The sequence below is a fragment of the Argiope bruennichi genome, chromosome 6 (genome assembly GCF_947563725.1).
Source record: "Argiope bruennichi chromosome 6, qqArgBrue1.1, whole genome shotgun sequence".
Taxonomy (NCBI): Eukaryota; Metazoa; Arthropoda; class Arachnida; order Araneae; family Araneidae; genus Argiope; species Argiope bruennichi.
Window position 1 is genome coordinate 134,880,612 of NC_079156.1, and position 18,527 is coordinate 134,899,138.

The 18,527-nt window shown below is 31.2% G+C and overlaps 1 protein-coding gene across 1 annotated transcript in view; it reads left to right on the top strand.

Moving 5' to 3' along the window:
* Positions 1-17,075, top strand: part of LOC129971537 (neurotactin-like) — a 115,333-nt gene extending 98,258 nt beyond the window's left edge. Inside the window, exons 3-9 of the mRNA XM_056085405.1 lie at positions 456-753; positions 1,835-2,723; positions 3,460-3,635; positions 4,888-5,036; positions 7,417-7,488; positions 11,254-11,435; positions 12,499-17,075. Coding sequence (XP_055941380.1) covers positions 491-753; positions 1,835-2,723; positions 3,460-3,635; positions 4,888-5,036; positions 7,417-7,488; positions 11,254-11,435; positions 12,499-12,921 — 2,154 coding nt within the window. The 5' untranslated portion in view covers positions 456-490 and the 3' untranslated portion in view covers positions 12,922-17,075. The remainder of the gene's footprint in view (positions 1-455; positions 754-1,834; positions 2,724-3,459; positions 3,636-4,887; positions 5,037-7,416; positions 7,489-11,253; positions 11,436-12,498) is intronic.
* Positions 17,076-18,527: the final 1,452 nt, after the last annotated feature.

Sequence of the window (18,527 nt, forward strand, 5' to 3'; positions counted from 1 at the left end):
GATAATACGATTTTTTACATGTTTTTTTTAAGATAAAAAAAAGCTAGATGAAATTTTAAAAAAAGAAAAAGAAACCAAAGGGCGGTAAAAAGAAATTTTATCAATATCTGATTTCTTATCGTCAGTAGTGTAGAGAGTATAAGTGGACCTTGGGGCATAATATATTTTCACTCCATTTTCGATCAATAGCTGCGCAAGAATATATGATGTTCGGAAAATTGTTTATTTATTTTCCCTCACTCATATGGTACCTACCAAACCTAGTGTGCGAGTTTGTCTATATCTCCTGTCTTCGGCATTATTCCAATGTTTTCTTTTCTTTCAATAATTTATCAATATTGTAAATGAAACTTAGTTGTGTTGAACTAAGAGTAATTTTTTTCTCACAATTCAGAAATATCAATCATTTTTAAATGCATAACTATTCTAACCACATTCATTGCTTCTTCGTGTAGATTCCTTGGTGAAGTCGTATTGAATTGCTTTAACCATGACTGCTGAATTAGAAGAACAGGAGAAGAAAGGCGAAAAAGAGGTGGAGATCGAGAAGACCCCTTCGCCCAAAGAGGAAGAAGCTCCCCAGAATGGGAAAGGAGATGTGAAGAAAGATGAGAAAGAAGACGAGGCTGAGGAGAAGGAGAAGACCACTAAAGAAGAGGAGGAGAAGGTGGTCGAGACTGATGGAGAGGCCGAGAAACAAGATGACGAGATTGTTGTCGTTCCGAAAAAGAAAGCCCCGGGCTTCTTTCAGAAGTGAGTAGAATTGTCCGTTTTATCATCTAAAATTGTTGCTCTCTATTTGGGAAACTTCGACATTCTTTAAATATACTCTGGTTTCTTAAATTTGCATTGCAGCAATCATTGGTCGCAACAGAAGAATAAAATTTACCACCAGATGATATTTGACTTCAAAAACAAGTGCATGCCGATAACTTCGGGACAAAGGGCCTTCACCACCGACTGTCAGCGGATGACCATTTTGATTCAGATGTTGCTTGCGATTGCCTCATCATTGGCAACGACAGAACCAAAATGGTCATCCGTTGACAGTCGGTGACCAAGGCCCTTATTGCAAATTTAACTTTAGGGTGCAGCTACTGAAACTATGGACTGCAGCCCATGCGATTCCAAGAGGCATTTAAAAAAAAATGGGTTGCAAATTATCTTAATAGTATGTTCGTCATCAATATTTGTGAATAAAACCGTTCAAGAAAATTTGATTTAATTTGAAAGATTTCAATAACATTTGCCAAATATCTCTTTTAGTAAAAGTTCTGTTTAATGTTTTAATTTCATAAATCCTTCATTTTATTTTTTGCCTTAAAACATTGGAGTCATAGAAAAAAAGTTTTGCTCTTAGATTTGGAGCCATATTTTTAATCCGATAAGAAAAGATTATGGAAATAATTTATGCTTTAAATAACTGAAGATAAATGGCATCGGATTTTATGATGTCCAGTTCTGCTTGCGACGAAAAATTGTCGAAATCTAATAAATTTAAAGCATTCTTGTTACTTTTGTGAAAGATAAATGAAGCTATTTTGTGATATAATAATAAATTACTCGGCCCAAGTTAAAAGGCCTTTAAAACTCTAGAAAATAAATTTAAACTGCTAAAAACTCTTGAAGTGGACAAACAGATGTGAAATGAATGAATGCAAATGCATCCATCGACACTTATTTTCTGAAAATGCTTTCAAGTACGAATTTATATGCTAGCGATTGGCTGAATTTTACAGCTTGCATTTTTGGCTAAAACATAAATATCTGAGATCTCTGAAATTTAATTCATAATAGTCCTAGCATATATTTAAATTGCTTTTTTACATTTTAGGATTTTTGGGCGTAAAAAAGCAACAAAACAAGATGTAGAGGCAGGCACTGAACTGTTGTCAAAGGATGGAAAGGCAGCCGAAATCAAACCAGAAGAAGATGGGAAAAATGAAAAGAATGACAGTGGCACTGACGTCACTGTTGCTGTTACGGACGACAACGACGGCTCGGGAGAGGATGGCAAGGCTTCCAAAGTTCGAGAGGTGGACCAGAAACGAGTCTATTGGAAGCGAGTCGCCATCAGTCTAGTTTGCATTTTGGTGGTTCTAATCCTAGTCTGTGTGGTATCCATCATCACAGGATCTGATCATTCTGCCAGAGGACCACTTGGAGAACCTCTTGCTATCACTGACTGTGGGCCGGTCAAGGGCTATAAAGAAAATGGAATTTATGTTTTCAGGGGCATTCCCTATGCCTTGCCTCCTGTGGGCGATCTGCGATGGAAGCCACCTATGCAACCCTCCAGTTTCAACGATTGTTGGACTGGAACCTATGAAGCCTATAACTCCAGCGCGATCTGTTATCAGAAACCCATTCCCGGACATGATCTGCAAATGAGCGAAGATTGCCTCTATTTAGATATCATTACACCGAGTCTTTCTCCACCTGTTCTGCGACCCGTAGTTGTCTATATTCCTGGCGACCATCCTCTAAGAGGCTATTCATCTGATGATATTAACTGGAGACCAACAACAGCCATTGCTGATGAGAAGGATGTCACTTTCGTTACCATCAATTACCGTACCAATGCTTTTGGTTTCTTAGTTTTAGATTTACTGACCAACAGGATGAGACCCCCGACTTCTGGTAACTATGGTATCATGGATATGATAGCAGCACTGAAATGGGTACAGACCAATATTAGAAATTTTGGCGGTGACCCTAGAAAGGTAATATAATTAATTAAATGTTTTTAAAATTCTTCCCATTCCTTGATTTTGAATAAATCCGTTACTGTTTCCGGAATTGTTAAAAAATAATTTTTTTTTTCAATTGGAAAAAGAAATTTACTATACACTAGATGTAAGGCGATAAGATATATTCTTTTGTCAGATACATACTTATTTTTGCACAAGGTATTGCAAAATTCATGCCCAAACGTTAAGAGATGGTATAATGTTCAATTCAGAATAGAACTTGCGGTCATAGTCAAGATTCGAAAATCAGGGGCAACTTCATCATTAGTTGCAGTCTTCTGCTTCTATTGTCTCACTATATAATGTCATGATAGTTGCTAGTAGTACCGCTGAAATTCCTAGACACCTTGTATCACTGGGATTGCAACCAATGGCGAGATATATATTTTAAATGTTTGGATGCGTTTACAACCACGAGTTCTGCATTAGATACAACTTGCTACAATTATTGTGTGAAAATGCTCATACATTCAAAGAAAAATTTTTTCAGAGTTGTGGCAGATCAACTTTTTGACAAATCCACTGATTTTAAATATCATTTTTATTCCACAATTAATAGAGTTCTAAATATTTAAAGATTTTTCTTTATATTTGAACATGCTTGTTGGTTCAATATAAAATAGGGAATTTTTATGAGTAGCTCAAATTTATTCATATCATTTACAGCATTAATAGTTTTTCATTGTATTCCTGTTATTTCCCCTTTTAGGTCACAGTTTTGGCTCATGGTGGTGCCGCTACTGCCGGTCTCGCATTGCTCTCCTCTAGATTGTCCGCTAAGAAAGAGGAGAGCCTCTTCAGCCAGATGTGGCTGACTGGTCCCTCGGCCCGCTTCAGCAACAGAACTCTGGAGCAAATCAGTGCCGACAATTCAGGAATACTCAGGTAAAAACATAATCCATCTAATCCGTGTAAATCTTGCATAAGGCAAAACAATTCGTTCAAATAAACAAACAAACAAAAATCGTTGACATTAGGCATTATCCTATCTAGATAATGAAAATTGCCATCAATTTTTTCATATGAATTGTTCAAATTAAATATAAAACTCATGGCAGTAAATATTGTTTGGTGGAAAGTTTTCCACTATTACTTTCAACTACTCCTTCAGATCTTGCGTATACTGATCGTTCAGTCCAAAAGTAACCCTTGCACAATGAAACGAATCAATTCTATTAACAATGATATTGTTGTGCTAGAGTTTTTAAAGAATGAGTACAATGTCGGATTGGATCGAATCAAAAATTTCGTCTTGCTTATTTACTGCTAACGATATTTAATGTTTTTCAATTTCGGTACATTGATAGCTTTTACCAAGAAGCAAAAGATGGATATTTTTTCCTTCTTGTATTCGTGGTAGTGGCATTTTGATGTTTTATAAATTTGGCACCATTAATATAATTATTTTATAACAGAAATGAATAATTTTATCTTTTACTTCACCTTAAACCCTTTTCTAAGCACACGTATCTTGGAAATTTTAATGAACATGAGCAATTTCTCATTTCGTTTTCATATCATTGGATTTCAATAATGGCAGACCAAGTGCGTAATTATCGACTAATTTTGCTAAAATTTAAACATTAGATTACCTTTCGTAGAATAAATGCAAACATTAAGGAACATCCTGTAAATACTCGTAGTATATAATTTTTCTTTCAAAACACAAAGCAGTTTCTGTTAGTCAAAGTGGCAGAAGACTAATTACATAGTGTATATTTGTAAAATCTTCTATTAGGCCCTTTAGAATGTTTCGGACTGAAATTATAACCATTGTGGAAATAGCCGCGTGATGTCTTTTTTATTTTAAGACTTCACTTTTATACAGTGGCTAAAAAGACATTTGAGAATGCCGTGCTAAATAATATAGAAATTGCAAATATTTAATTTTCTGATTTAATCGTAAGTATTTTGGATTTCTTTTTTTTTATAATAAATTCATTATTATCTCTTTTAAAATTCAAGTAACCCTTAATAGTTATTTCAAAAATACCGTTCGTAAGTGAAATACTGACGTTTTAAAACAGGAAAACTTCTTCAACTGCTACCCTCCATTTTAATGAATGTTTACAAATCAAATTGTTTTCACTCATTGAATGACGCTGAACTTTGATTTTGATTGAATTCCGCTTTCTAGGAAATTAAACTGCGATACTTTGGTTTGCCTGCAAAACAAGACTTCTGAAGAAATAGTGGCAGCGGTTCCGGGATTCTGGTCGTCAGACTGGTCAATTGATCTGCCTAGTTCTGAAGAAGAACAGCAGCCAACCATGGTTGTTGTTGATGGTAATAAAAATATTACAAAAGTCTTTTTTTTTTTAAAGTATGTGTCATTTATATATAATATCAAGTATTTTAAGTTCCATCTTTTTGGAGACAGTTTCTCTGAATGTATACAAAAATGCAATTTTCGGATACTGTGTGTCCACCAGGAGAACATCACCAGATAAATGTCTATGTTTACGGCGGTCGCTAAAGAAACAGGTTACTATAAGAAGAGCTCATTTCGCATTGGTAGAAATTCATTCAAGTTTCTTACAGTGGCATATTTCAAATTGGCGATATTAGGTATTATTAGATTTAATTTTTAAAAACGAATAAAAAAAAATCACTAAGCAGAAAATTATTTGTATACTCGGAATATTGAAATATTTGATATTCCTGTTATATGTATACAAAGAACGATGCAAATCAAATAGAGAAACTGAATAATTATTTGTATATCTAACGATTGCACAAGAAGAAAAAAAAATAATTAAGAAATCTGAAGTAGAATCATGCATGAAAAAAATTAATCTTTATTTCATTTGTTTTAAATTTATATTCCTTTTGTTTTAAATTAGTAATAATTGCACGATTTTTCTGCAGTTTAAAATTATATAATTTGAAAGATTGTATCAGGACACATTTTATTTTAAAACTGTACCTAATAATTTAAGTTTCCATATTTATTTTTCTTTATAAAAATAAATATGGAAAATGCCTTCTTTATTTTTCATATATAAAATCTCGGATTAATTTTCGTTACTAATATTTGAAAGAAATGCTCGCGAATGCATTTAATTATCCCTCTCGTATAATGGCATTGTCTACCACATTGTATAGAACATGTGGGATACATTGCTCAAGGCAAACTTAGTTCTAAGAGACATTCAAGATATAAGAATTGCAGTGAATTTAGTTCAATTTTAAATGATAACAAATGAAACCAGATAATGACCAAGTGCATTATAATAAACACTGATTATCTGAAATGGTAACAAGTTTAAATATTTTGTGCATAAACTGAGTATATTACCTGTTGATCCAATTCACACTCATTACCACTTAAGAACCTTTATGTAGATATCTGACATAAGAAATTTTTTTAAACATTTTTCTTGGACATAAAATGAATCAATTGCAGTCATAACTCTTTTCATGGAAAAGAATAAATAAAATTGTCTACTATTTTGACATTAAATGTTTCCATAATTAAAAAAATACATAAAAACCTCTCATTTCATTCATAAGATTAGCCGCCTTTGACGATCGGATGGTCTCCGCAAGTGTTAATTGTATTTGATTTCAATTAAATATCTTAAACATAATTTCATATTCTTAATTCTATTCGAAAATTATGTTTAAACATCAAATTGTTATAGGCATTACAGCCTTATTAATTTCATTGTCTTAATGTTCTGTTTATTAGGCATATGAACTTTCCTATTGGGGAATATTTCATGGTGCTTTAAAAACGTAATTATTTGATTCATCTGTCTTCTAATCTTCGCTATACTGTAATTTCCTTTTTTAATTTAAATTACACAGATATTAAACACTAGTCGCCTTTGACGACCAGCTGATTCGTCGGATATATTGATTATAATTTAATTTCAACTAAATTGTTTAGACATGACTTCATATCCAAAATTCCGTCAAATTATCAGGTACTAAATGCTTGTTATCTTATTGGATATGTTCTGTTAATTCTGAAAGCGATTTTTTTGATAGAAACCATTAATTATGGCATCATTGAGATCCGATTCATCTATCTATTAGCCTTCGTGATATTGCAACGATTGGAGGACAAATGTGTAATAATCTATTGTTAGAAACCAAGTAAAATAAATATTAAAAAAAAATTGCCAAAATTCAGGAAAACTTCGCATGACTATTAAATTGCAATCTTTAAAAAGATAAATTTTTCCAATTTTGAAATGATGTAAAATTTATTTTTATGCAATCATATATTCGAAAGTTATTGCAGAAAAGCTCCAACATTCATGTATTCCATTTTCCAAAGTATATTTGTTCCATAATTGGTAGTTTAGGCCAAGTAGTTTCTGAACACTTTTCCCTATTTTCCCCTGCATTTTTCCCATTTTTCTCTAAAATTTCCCCTATTTTTTTCCTAAAATTTTCAGAATTTTTTCCAGTTTTACACTAAAATTTTCACTGGATTCTTCATTCTCTACATAACTACATACACTATGTGTATGTGTGTTGTAGAGTGCACGTATACACATTCATCTTTATTATTAGCAGAAGCTAGAGATTAAGAATTCCAGTAGCGCAGAATGATCACCGCATATAATAAAATCAACCAAACGCCTTATTCTACTTTTATTTCTTAAAGCTAACATTATTTTCCGATTTTGATATTTTTCTTTTACTTTCTTTACAGGAAATCTACTTTACAATACTCCCTACCACATGTGGCAAAAGGGTGATATTCAACAAGTACCTGTTGTTATTGGTAAATACTCATTTTTATACTCATAATGAATACTCATTTTTATACTCATAATGAATACTCATTTTTATACTCATAATGAATACTCATTTTTATACTCATAATGAATACTCATTTTTATACTCATAATGAATACTCATTTTTATACTCATAATGAATACTCATTTTTATACTCATAATGAATACTCATTTTTATACTGAAATATCCATTTTTATGTCATATAATTCGTAGAATTGAGTGAAAAAAATAACTTAAAGAAATAACGGTTTCTCTGGGGTTCGTCAATGTTTTACTGTAAAAGAGAAAAATGTTAAGGCATTTTCGTTTAAAAAAATTGGGGGAGACCAAATTTGACATCATACATGAGACATTTTAATCTTATTTTTAATTATTGTCCTTTAAATGAATATTTTTCTTCCTGCTGTTGTAGCAGAAACTAATTTGTAATATACCACTCTTATTATAAATTGAAAAAACAAAGTTATTATTGAAAATTTCATAGTAAAATAAATCTCACTGAAAATTTTACTTGTTGCGAATCTATTTAATAAACTTTAAAAGGAGGCTTGTAGTCTTTTATTTAATCAATGACTTAAAATAGTTTTTTTTTATTAATATTTATTGAGAGTTACTCTTTTACATTTTATGAAGGCAAATGAAGTGCAGAGCTAATTTCTGTTGGTGATTGTTTGTCCATTCTTAGTGATAAGTTATTTGCATAAGAAAAAGAAATAAAATTTAGAACCATTAGATTGATGAATTAAATTTAATTCTTGTATATAAAGCCTCTGACCCAGTAGACATAAATGGTCAAATATGGGTATAAAATATAATACCGATATCTGCAGAGTTACTACACGTCAACGAATCTAGTATTATTCTGAATATTCTTCTAATAAAAGGAAGAAAACTATGCTTCGTCGTACGTATTTCGAGATCACTACTCTGACAGAAATATCAGAAAATTGAAAAGTTTAGACTGCCTAAAATTATGAATCCTGAAATAAAAACAAGTTTTAATGTCCAACATATATTGGTGCTTAGAAGCTTTGATTGTTTATACATCTTTAAAATAATGCATATCACAAAGAGATTACAAAAATATTTCTTCATAATTAAAGAATATGAAAATATTGAAATTATGTCTTTAGAATATGATATGGGAAGACTGAACTGAATTATGAAACAATAATTAATGTTAGATGATTAAAAATAAAGATAATGCATAGATTATAAAGAGAGAAAACAACATGTAAATTTTAAAACAATTTGAGTAAACTTTATATACCTTATTTTTATTAAGGTATAATTTAAAATTAAACTTATTTACCTATTATTAGCCTCTTTTCTATTAACTTTTTTAAAAACAGAATTGGATTTCTAGTTAAACAGCTCTGTTGGGGGGGGGGGACAAGTCAATCAAAAATATTATTAGCTCTTTGCCAGGAAAAAAACTTATTCAAAAGAATACAAATTGTGTTAATTATAAAACATTAGGACTACAATATGTATTTACATTAAATTACTAAAATCATTATTAAATAAAGTTTCATTAATTATTTATTAACAGTATATTGGAATATTAATTTTTCATTTAACTGATTATTTTACATTCTGCATGACAAATCCTCTAAAATAATTCATTATAATTTCATTTGTTCAAAATTTAACGGGGTTTTTTTTATAATCGCTTATAATAATTAAATGCTTTTATTTGTAGGCAAATAAAAAATCATTTAGTAGTGTTAATAGTTCAAGAATTTTGGTTCTTTTGTAATTTCTTTCATAAAATATATATTTAAAAATAAATAAAAAAAACATTATCTTAATTAGCCCATTATCATGAGGAAGCCTCATAAACGGAATTGCGTAGGGTAAAATGTTTATATCCGCCATTATTCTAGAAATATTTTTATTGGTTACAAAGACTTGCGACTTCGAACATTTATGAGAATGTCGATTTGTACAGTATTTCTTTTTCAAAAATCGACCTCTGTTTTTATGTATCGTATGTATTCAAGAGATCAGATCTTTGATATTTTACATAATACATTGAATTTCCAAAGACACGATTCTAAAGCATTTAAAAGAAAAGTTCTTTTACTGAGATAAAATTACCTTTTCATTTGAGTGGTAAGAATGCCCATTTTTAAAATTTAAATGTTCTTTTTGTTGGATATACAGGTGGCTATCAAAATAATAGAAACACCTTAGATTTATAAAGAATCCCTTATTAGTATGGTGTATGACCGCCTTTGACATGTAATACAGCTTGGATTCGCCTAGGAATCGTTGGATGGTGTTTAGAGGAATATTGTATCATTCTTCCTGGAGATGTTGCGAAAGTTCTGGGAGAGAGGCTGGTGGAAGATATCGATTCCGTATTGAACACTCTAAAATAGACGATAACGATTCAATTGTATTGAGGTCGGGTGATTGGGTGGGCCAAGGCAGATGTTTAATTTCATCCTCGTATTTATTAAACCACGATTGGACAAGTCCTGCTGCATGGATAAGTGCATTATCATACTGGAAAATTCCATCTCTTGCAGGAAACAAAGTTTGCATCCTAAGATGGATCTGGTCTGCTAAATTTTCTCTATACTTCTCCCCAGGGATCCTTCCTTTCAGGGTTACGATTGGTCCAGCAGAAAACCACGACGTGGCTGCCCATATCATGACAGATTCACCTCCATGCTTGACAGTTGGAAGGAGACAATCACGATCATACGCTTGTGCAAGTGCCCTCCAAACGTGCACCGTCCTGTTTGTAGGGAAAAGTGTTAAACATGATTCGTCATACCATATTACTTTCTTTCACTTACCAATCGACCAGGTTTTGTGAGTGTGACACCACTGCAGACGACGTTTAGCATTAACATCTGTAACAAGTGGCTTAGGAATTGCTGCTCTACCATAAATATTCTGTTTATGAAGGTGCCTTCTAACTGTAATCACTGACACTGGAGAATCCAAATGGAGATTGAGCTCTGAGGTCATTTTTTGCAGCAGTTGTTCGCTTTTTAGACATTACAATCCACTTCAATATCCGTTGGTCTCTTTCGCTGAGATTCTCCTTCTGTCCACTGTTTTGCTTTGCCGAGCCTGTCTTGCCGCGCTTTGTGTATGCTGTCATGACTTTAGGCACCGTACCTCTAGAAACGCCTAAAAATTGGAATGTTTCAGTCATACTTACTCCAGCTAGAGGGGCTCCTACCATTTGGCCTCTTTGAAAATCTGAGAGGTCCGACATTTTAAGCCTTTGAAAAAAATCCAAGAATTACAGAACTTCAATAAAGTTAACACATACCACCAGAATATATACATTGATATTTATATATAAAAAAAAACTGGTGGCTATTATTATATATTAATGCTTACGAAGCACATTCAAAAATGTCACTTTTATTCACAGGTGTTTCCATAATTTTGATAATCACTTGTAGATATTTTGTGAATGTTGTTCACCACCGTTTGTTGGTTACAAAAGATGGTGATTATTTCTTTTATTGCAAAAGAAGTACTCAAAATTGTTCGTAATATCTTCTTACTTTACACTTGAAAAAAGAGAAAAATCTTTGTTTAAAACACAGTCACATTTTTAAATCAAGTTAATTGTTGAATGTGGGTGAATCATTAAAGATCAAATTGCACCCTTCTCTAAAACTTTTGATATGTGATTAATGGTTTTATATTAATGTTACAAAATTTAATTTTCACTTCTTATATTTTATTTAATTCCGCGTTTTTTTTTTTTTTTCTTGTAGGCTCTGTTGCTCAGGAATCCGGTTCATCCAAAGTCCTGCACGATCTGGAGAAGTGGAGCTGGACTGATTTCAGCGATTATGTGAGCGAAAAGCTGGAGACTATCAGCGATAATGTCACCGTATCAGCGTTGCAGTTCTACATACAGAATTCGTCTACACCTTTGCAACAGTTCCACACCATGGTAAATATCTGCATATAACAGCCCGATTTATATTATTTATATGGTTGTCATTATAAGTCATAATATTTTTGCTTTATTGTATTTTTCTATCAAAGAAGATTAAACCATAGGTGTTAAAATGGGATGCAATAGGATTTCATTTGTTATGCTTATTTGTATACAGATATGTTAAAGTGTATAAAACTTAAGAAAAGTTGCCAATCTTTTGCAACTTGAGGACAAACTCGATGTCAAAGCGTTGGGTCTGCTGTTGCATGATTAATTGTACTTGCAAATTTAACAGGCTTCTTCGCGATCCATTGTATAAATTTTCCTTTAAAGGAACTCATTGGCGATGAATTCATTGCAATACGGTCCTTTCGTTAAGATTCAGTAAGACATTTCTTTATATGTAAAAAACATGTGAATTTTACTTTCTCATGAACTAGAACTGAAATTCGCATAAAATTCTGGAATAAATACATCAGATTATTTATCGATTTGTTCTTGTCGCATTTGTGACTGTGATAGCTGAAAACTGCAAGATGCTAATGGATAAATTTACGCTAATGATCTTGACAACGAAATTGTAGACGAAGTAATACTCGATTCTTTTCGTTATATGACGAAGGAGAGCATAAGACAACTTTATATAACCTTTTCTAGGGCCACGGGAAGTATGATTCTTACCGAATTCATCAATCTTTGTGTGAATTGTAGGTTAGCATAAGTTTTGACAAATTTTTCAATAAGACAGTAACTTAGATACTCCAGTTCTTTATTTCACACAAAATAATGGGCCTTGATTTGTTAATTAATTATTAATTAATCAAATTAAATCTTGCTAATAAGCTAAATAAATCACTTTTCTTATGATAATTTCACGTCCATAAATATTTTAATGTATCATGATTAGAAAGAAATGGCCTTTTAAAAAGATAAGTGTGGGGAACTCCCGCTGAATTCTTGCTTAATTGTTATTAACTGCTTATATCACTTTAGTATAAAAGTTTGCTGTAAAATATGTTTATTGGTCTTTCAATATACAGCGTTATTTAATTTGCTTTATGTTGGTTTCTTATAGGTTTCCGACATTCGAACCATTTGTCCAATCGAAAGACTGACTGACGCTCTTGGCGATGCTCTTCAGAAAGATTCTTATTGGTACCTGGTGGATTACAAACCGAGTGAGCCAATCCAATTCTCCAATGAGAGTGCTTCTGTGAAGCTGTCGGTGCACGGCTTAGATGTAGCCGCCATCTTTGGACTTCTGAACAAATACATCAAACCGATGGCTCCTCAAGACGTCACATTCCAGAAGAATCTTCAGGACTTGTTCTACAGTTTCGTACATAAGGGAAGGCCAGAACTCAAGGGCGAAATTTTGATGCCATCCAATTTCATCAATCTGATTGGAGAATCTGTCAGAAGCAGGATGACGCCATATGAAAACTGCCACCTGTGGAATAATGATGTTTTCTACCCAGATTACGCAAAAATGAACTAAAGTTGCTTTCTGCGGCGACCGTAGAGCTGAGAGACGCGGGACTTTTTTGGACTGTAAATTTCGGTGTGTTTTTGAGTAAAGACTGCTGCGACGTTATCCGATTCCTAAAAGCATGTCACCCAGAGCATGCAGCTTCTTTTTTTTTTATATATTCTCACTGAAAATTAATTGAAATCATTCATATGATTTATAAAAGAAATTTTAATTATTATTAAAAATGGATAACGTTGATATCAGTTGTGTCATGTGAAATAAGCCAGTTTTTTATTATTATTCTATTTGTAGAAATGTAATTAATAATTACATGTCACATTCATACTATTCACATAATTTTCTTTTTGAGTGCATTTGTATTAGAATTTGCAGTTAAGATGGGAGTTTCTTTGAGTTTCACTGAAGTAAACCCACAATCATTGTAAAATAGTACTACTACCACCATACCTTTGCTGTATCACTTAACAAGTTGAGGCTGTGATATGCTGTGAGTTAATTGTATCGGTTACTCTGCTCAGATATCATGAGAGATCATTGATTTTTTAGGAATTACCATTGGTTAAGACTTAAAAACAAGAAGTTTGGTGCTGAACTTCCGCCAGTCGTTAAGATGGCCGCTAACTCTTAGATCTTACTTTTGTTACATACATCAAATTTGGCGATTTTAAGTCTAGCCCTTTCATTTTCATCATAAGTGTTCGATTTTCGTTTAAATTTGCATCTATGTGTGCTTTTATTTTCATTGCATCCTGTTCTATTTACATTTGTGTCATTATTTGCATTGTGAATTAAGTCAGAATTTTAAAAGTTACAAATAACTTTTGAAGAATATTCATTTGCATTCTCTCTGCATTTATAAATGTTTTCCCCCTTTTATTATTGAAATGGGTTTGTAATATCTTCTGATAAGTTCCTAATTAATTTTTCATTTTTTTTAATGCTGGGAAGTAATAATAATATTTTATGAATTAATTCTAACTCTTTAATATATTAAGACATCTACAATATATTGTTGGATATTTGCAGGTAAATGTATCTTGTGAAACCCAGTGCTCATATTTGTATTTATAGCAAATACACCAATCGGAAAAACCTGAAGGAAGAAAGTGTGTTTTTTTGTAGTACTTGATTATTTTCACTTGGAACTGCTCAAAATATTTTTTGCATTTCATTCTTTTTGCCCAGAAATGCAAATAATTCAAATATTTCACTTTTTTTAATAAAAGCTTTTTGATGAAACTTTTTATTGGAAGGATGGCAGATAATTATAAAAATTCTGCATATGTTCAATAAGTTTGGTAAAATGCTAGTATTTGCCTCTTCGTCCATTTTCTGTTCTATCGCGGATTTCTAGCGAATATTTAACTTTTAGCAGACATTTTGGCATAAAAAAGTCATTTTAATGGGAATTCTTTGCCATTTTATTTAGGATTAATAAATAGTATGTATACATAAGCAATTCAAAGTAATGCCACTCCAATTTACTGTTATATCATTCTTCACAATCTGCACGTTTCGAACAATCTTTTTCTAAATGTGAATGACAAACACTTTCGCAAACAATCGATTTCGACCATTTAATTTTTTTTTCTCTCTCGCCGATTACAATCGCAGCTGTTAATAATGTACATGTACGTAAACAAAAATAAAAACGTTGTGTTTAGTCTGCAAACTCGCGATTGCTCATGCTTATATCTTGTGCTTAGGGAAAATATCGATTCGTTTAGGATTTTTTTTCCCGGGATTTCCCCACCTCTTTTCCCTGTGAGTTTGTTGGGACCAACCACGACCCAAATCTATTAAATGTTGTGATTAGAGTTTCATCTCTCGTTGTTGATGGATTTGACCACCGAAATTTTTTAAAACGATAATGCCGGACAAAAGTGACTTTAGACGGGATAAACCCAGTTGCGACTCGTGCGCTGTAACCGTGGAATTGTTATAATTTAGAATAACCAAACATAGCGGTGTTGCATTCCTATATAGCTTAGATTATTTCTTTTAAAATTAATTTTAAGTAGATAATAAAAATTAATAATTCGATTTTGATGTTTTTAAAGTTTTTTTTCTTCTTCCAATAGTCGAATCTTCTTTTAAAACGAGTGTGTGAAAAAAAAAAAAAAAAGCGGTCTGTTAAAGTGCGTGAACGACTAAAAGAAATTTCCATTCTCCCCTCGAATTTGTTTATTTATTTATTTTTCCCTGCATCTCTACGAAGATTAGCAGACCTTTTCCCCTCTAATTTTGTCCTAAAGATGAACGCTTAAAAGCGAAACAAAATTGTTAGGGATTCATTTAAAGGATTTAAATTTTATGCGTAGAACTGAACTGAAGATAAATTGTTATTATTCCCCCGTGTCAATATACGAGCCGCCCTTGGGGCTATCGGTACTGTTTTCAGATTCCAAACCGGCATGTTTGCTGCACGCTTTGAACTCATCTACTTTTTTATCTTCTTCAAACCCTTAGAATCAATGTTACAGGGCCCTGTTTAGTGTATGTGTTTAGTGAAATCAATGTATGTGTAAATGACCGTTGGATTGAGTAGACTAGATTACATTACAGTTATTCATGCTTTCAGGCTATGGATTGTACCAGGGTAAAAAGGATCGTATGTCCATAGGACAGTCAATGAATCTAAAAAAAGAAATGATACACCCATCACAGAGTTGTTACATTTCTAAATTTTGATAATATATCTTCGTACTTATAAAAATGTAATGCTATCGTGCCACTTCAGTTTAATTTATGTGATTCTTAAAAGCATTGTGAATCTTTGAAATTTCTTAAAAGTACCGTTTGATATTGAATCGGGAAAAAAATGGAACTTATTAAGTACAAAATTATGAACGTAAATTTAAGTTACAAGGATTGTTTTTATTTATTTATTTTTAATCACGTTTTAATCGCCTGACAGAAAATGTGGAATCCAAGTTTTACTAACAGTGTTGGTGCTGTTTTCAATCCTAACTAGTGGCTTTTGACTGAGGTGCTTGTTTTTTACATGGAAGATTTTTAAATTATTGAAATTTTCTACTGAAATGAATTTCGTACTAAAAGTATGCTCAATTTTACAAACTTTTAAACATAACTCTTTGTGAAGTGAAGCAAAATAATAAATTTTTTGGAACACGTTTTGATTATGAAACTCATTTTAAGGTGAAGAATTTTACATGTTGTCTTTATTGCCATTTACATTCTTTCGTATCCAATTCTACACAGGAATGTTGCATATCATTTTGCACAAATGAAATCGGGCTGTTTTTCAAGCTCAGTTTTCGAGCACTTAAAGAAATTTTCAATTAATATTTATCGACAGAAACAAGCAAGATTCCGAAAATAATCGTATATTATTAAATTCCGTATTTATTAAAATTCTGCTTATCTCAACTTATAAAATCTGTCTCTCATTTTTTTTATTTACTATTATGAGTTAAAGTCGTTGATACAGAATGTAAGAAGCTTGTTCTTTTTATGACAATTCTGAAATTTCACAATTGAATTCAGTCATCCGATGAGATGAATTGTAAAAATTTTATTTCTGTTTAATACGTGCGTTTATTGTTTATCTCTAAGAATTATAGTGTTCATTATTGTGAGACTGAATGTTAACTATATCTTTTCCTGTATGTACTGTTCATTTTACATTTTTAGAGTTATATCTTGCAGCTTGTTTTTAAATATATAAAGTTGTTTTACGACTTTTATAGATACATTTTACTTTTGTTATCAGTATATAAACTAGAATTTTGAGTTAAAAAAAGTCTGATTTTGTTTATATTATTATTTCATTCGTTTATCTATTGCATATGAATGTGTTTCCAATACAATAATAAGTTTTAATCATGCATTTTTTTATATTTTGTATTAATAAAAGACTTTATTTGAGAGACAGTATAAAGAATAAACGATCACACTCTGATTTTTAGCTGTTTTATGTTGGAAGAGGAGATTTTTCTCTGCATTTCGTTGTGTATTTGTTCAATGAATTTCGAACTGTGTTTGGAAGTACTTAAGACTGTATGTGAATTTCTACTTTATGTTTTACTTTATCTTGTGATTACGACAAAGTATTAAAATGTTCGCTTTTTTTATGTTCTCTGTATAAATTCAAGACAAAAATTGAATTTGTGCTCTGTGTACATCATAAAAATAAATAAAAGAAGTTCTAGAAAAAAAAATTTCCTTTGCGTTCTTTTTTCAGTATGCGTATCATGTTTATAATACATAGACTCAATTCAATTTGGATGTAAACTCCACTGGCCTAAGATTTTCATTTCCACTCATTAGTTTTTCAACTTAACATGGAAAACTAATGAGCTCAACATATCTAATTTCAGAAAACTAAGATGTTCAGAATTCAAAACGCAAAATTCACTCTTGTCCACTCAAGACCCTAATTCACCTTGAATCCTAAGCATATATTTGTGAAATTATAACTGTCTTTGTGTGTCCTTATTTCGCTATAAGATGTAGCAACACCTGCAGCATTTTTTCCTGTTAGTACAAAAATAAATTATTTAAAGAAATTTTTCAAATGTAAATATATTCTGATATAATTCTTTTGGGGAAAATGAAGTTGTTTTGAAATACAAAAGCTGCTGTTTCATAGTGAATAACAATTATTTAAATTTTTAAAAAAATTAGTATACCGCATTTCAAAAAGAATTAAAATATATATAATAATTTCTTCTAGACCCATAAAATTGTTTTGAAAATTTGCGATTATATATTTCATAAATTCAGTAGCAAATTTTCAGAAAAATCTATATTGCTTAGGAATATGCATTCGGCTTGAAGAAATTAGTTTATATTTTTGATCCATTTTGAAAACGTGACTTATTAATTTTTTTTTATTTAAATAATTAGTTTCAGCTTTTTAGTCTTATATTTATTATAACATGCTGAATTGTTTCACGAGCGTTACCTATTAAAATTTATAATTAATTACGTTTAATAATATATCCAGCACTCTGTGATAAAGTTAAAAATATTGCACAAAGTAAAAAGATATGTAATTACACAAAAACTGAAAGATCTTATTAAAAAATAAAATACAATTCGCGCATTATTAATTTGTCTATGACATGTAACTTGTTATAATTTTAGTAAAAATTATTTATATGCATAAAAAGGTGTGCATTATTTCCTAAAAAATTTGAAGACTTTAGGTGTCGGAAATGTTATAAATTCGCCTTTCTACTTTTATCTATGTCAAAGTGTAATCATTTTTTTTAAATATTGAAATAAATTTATACTTAAAAAAAACTGAATTAAAGGGTCCCCCACCCACTTTTTTTTTTTTTTTTTTTTTTTTTTTGCACTGAAGCTTTGAGATATGAAAATGTAAACTTTACTTAGCCAGATTTTTCGCAGCTTGCGGCTTGATGTTATGGTCAAAAGTAACTACAGAGCTGCCTTACATAATATAAAAGTAGGAAAATAAAGTTTTAAATGTATGTGAGGGGGAGGAGGGAGGGTGAAAATATTCGTTTGATGTTTAAGTATTTTATCTACATTATCTTTAATCATATTATAGGCTATTATTACCTATAATCTCTGTGAAATATTTTTTAATGAAAATTATTTGATTTTTCATATTTAGAAGCATT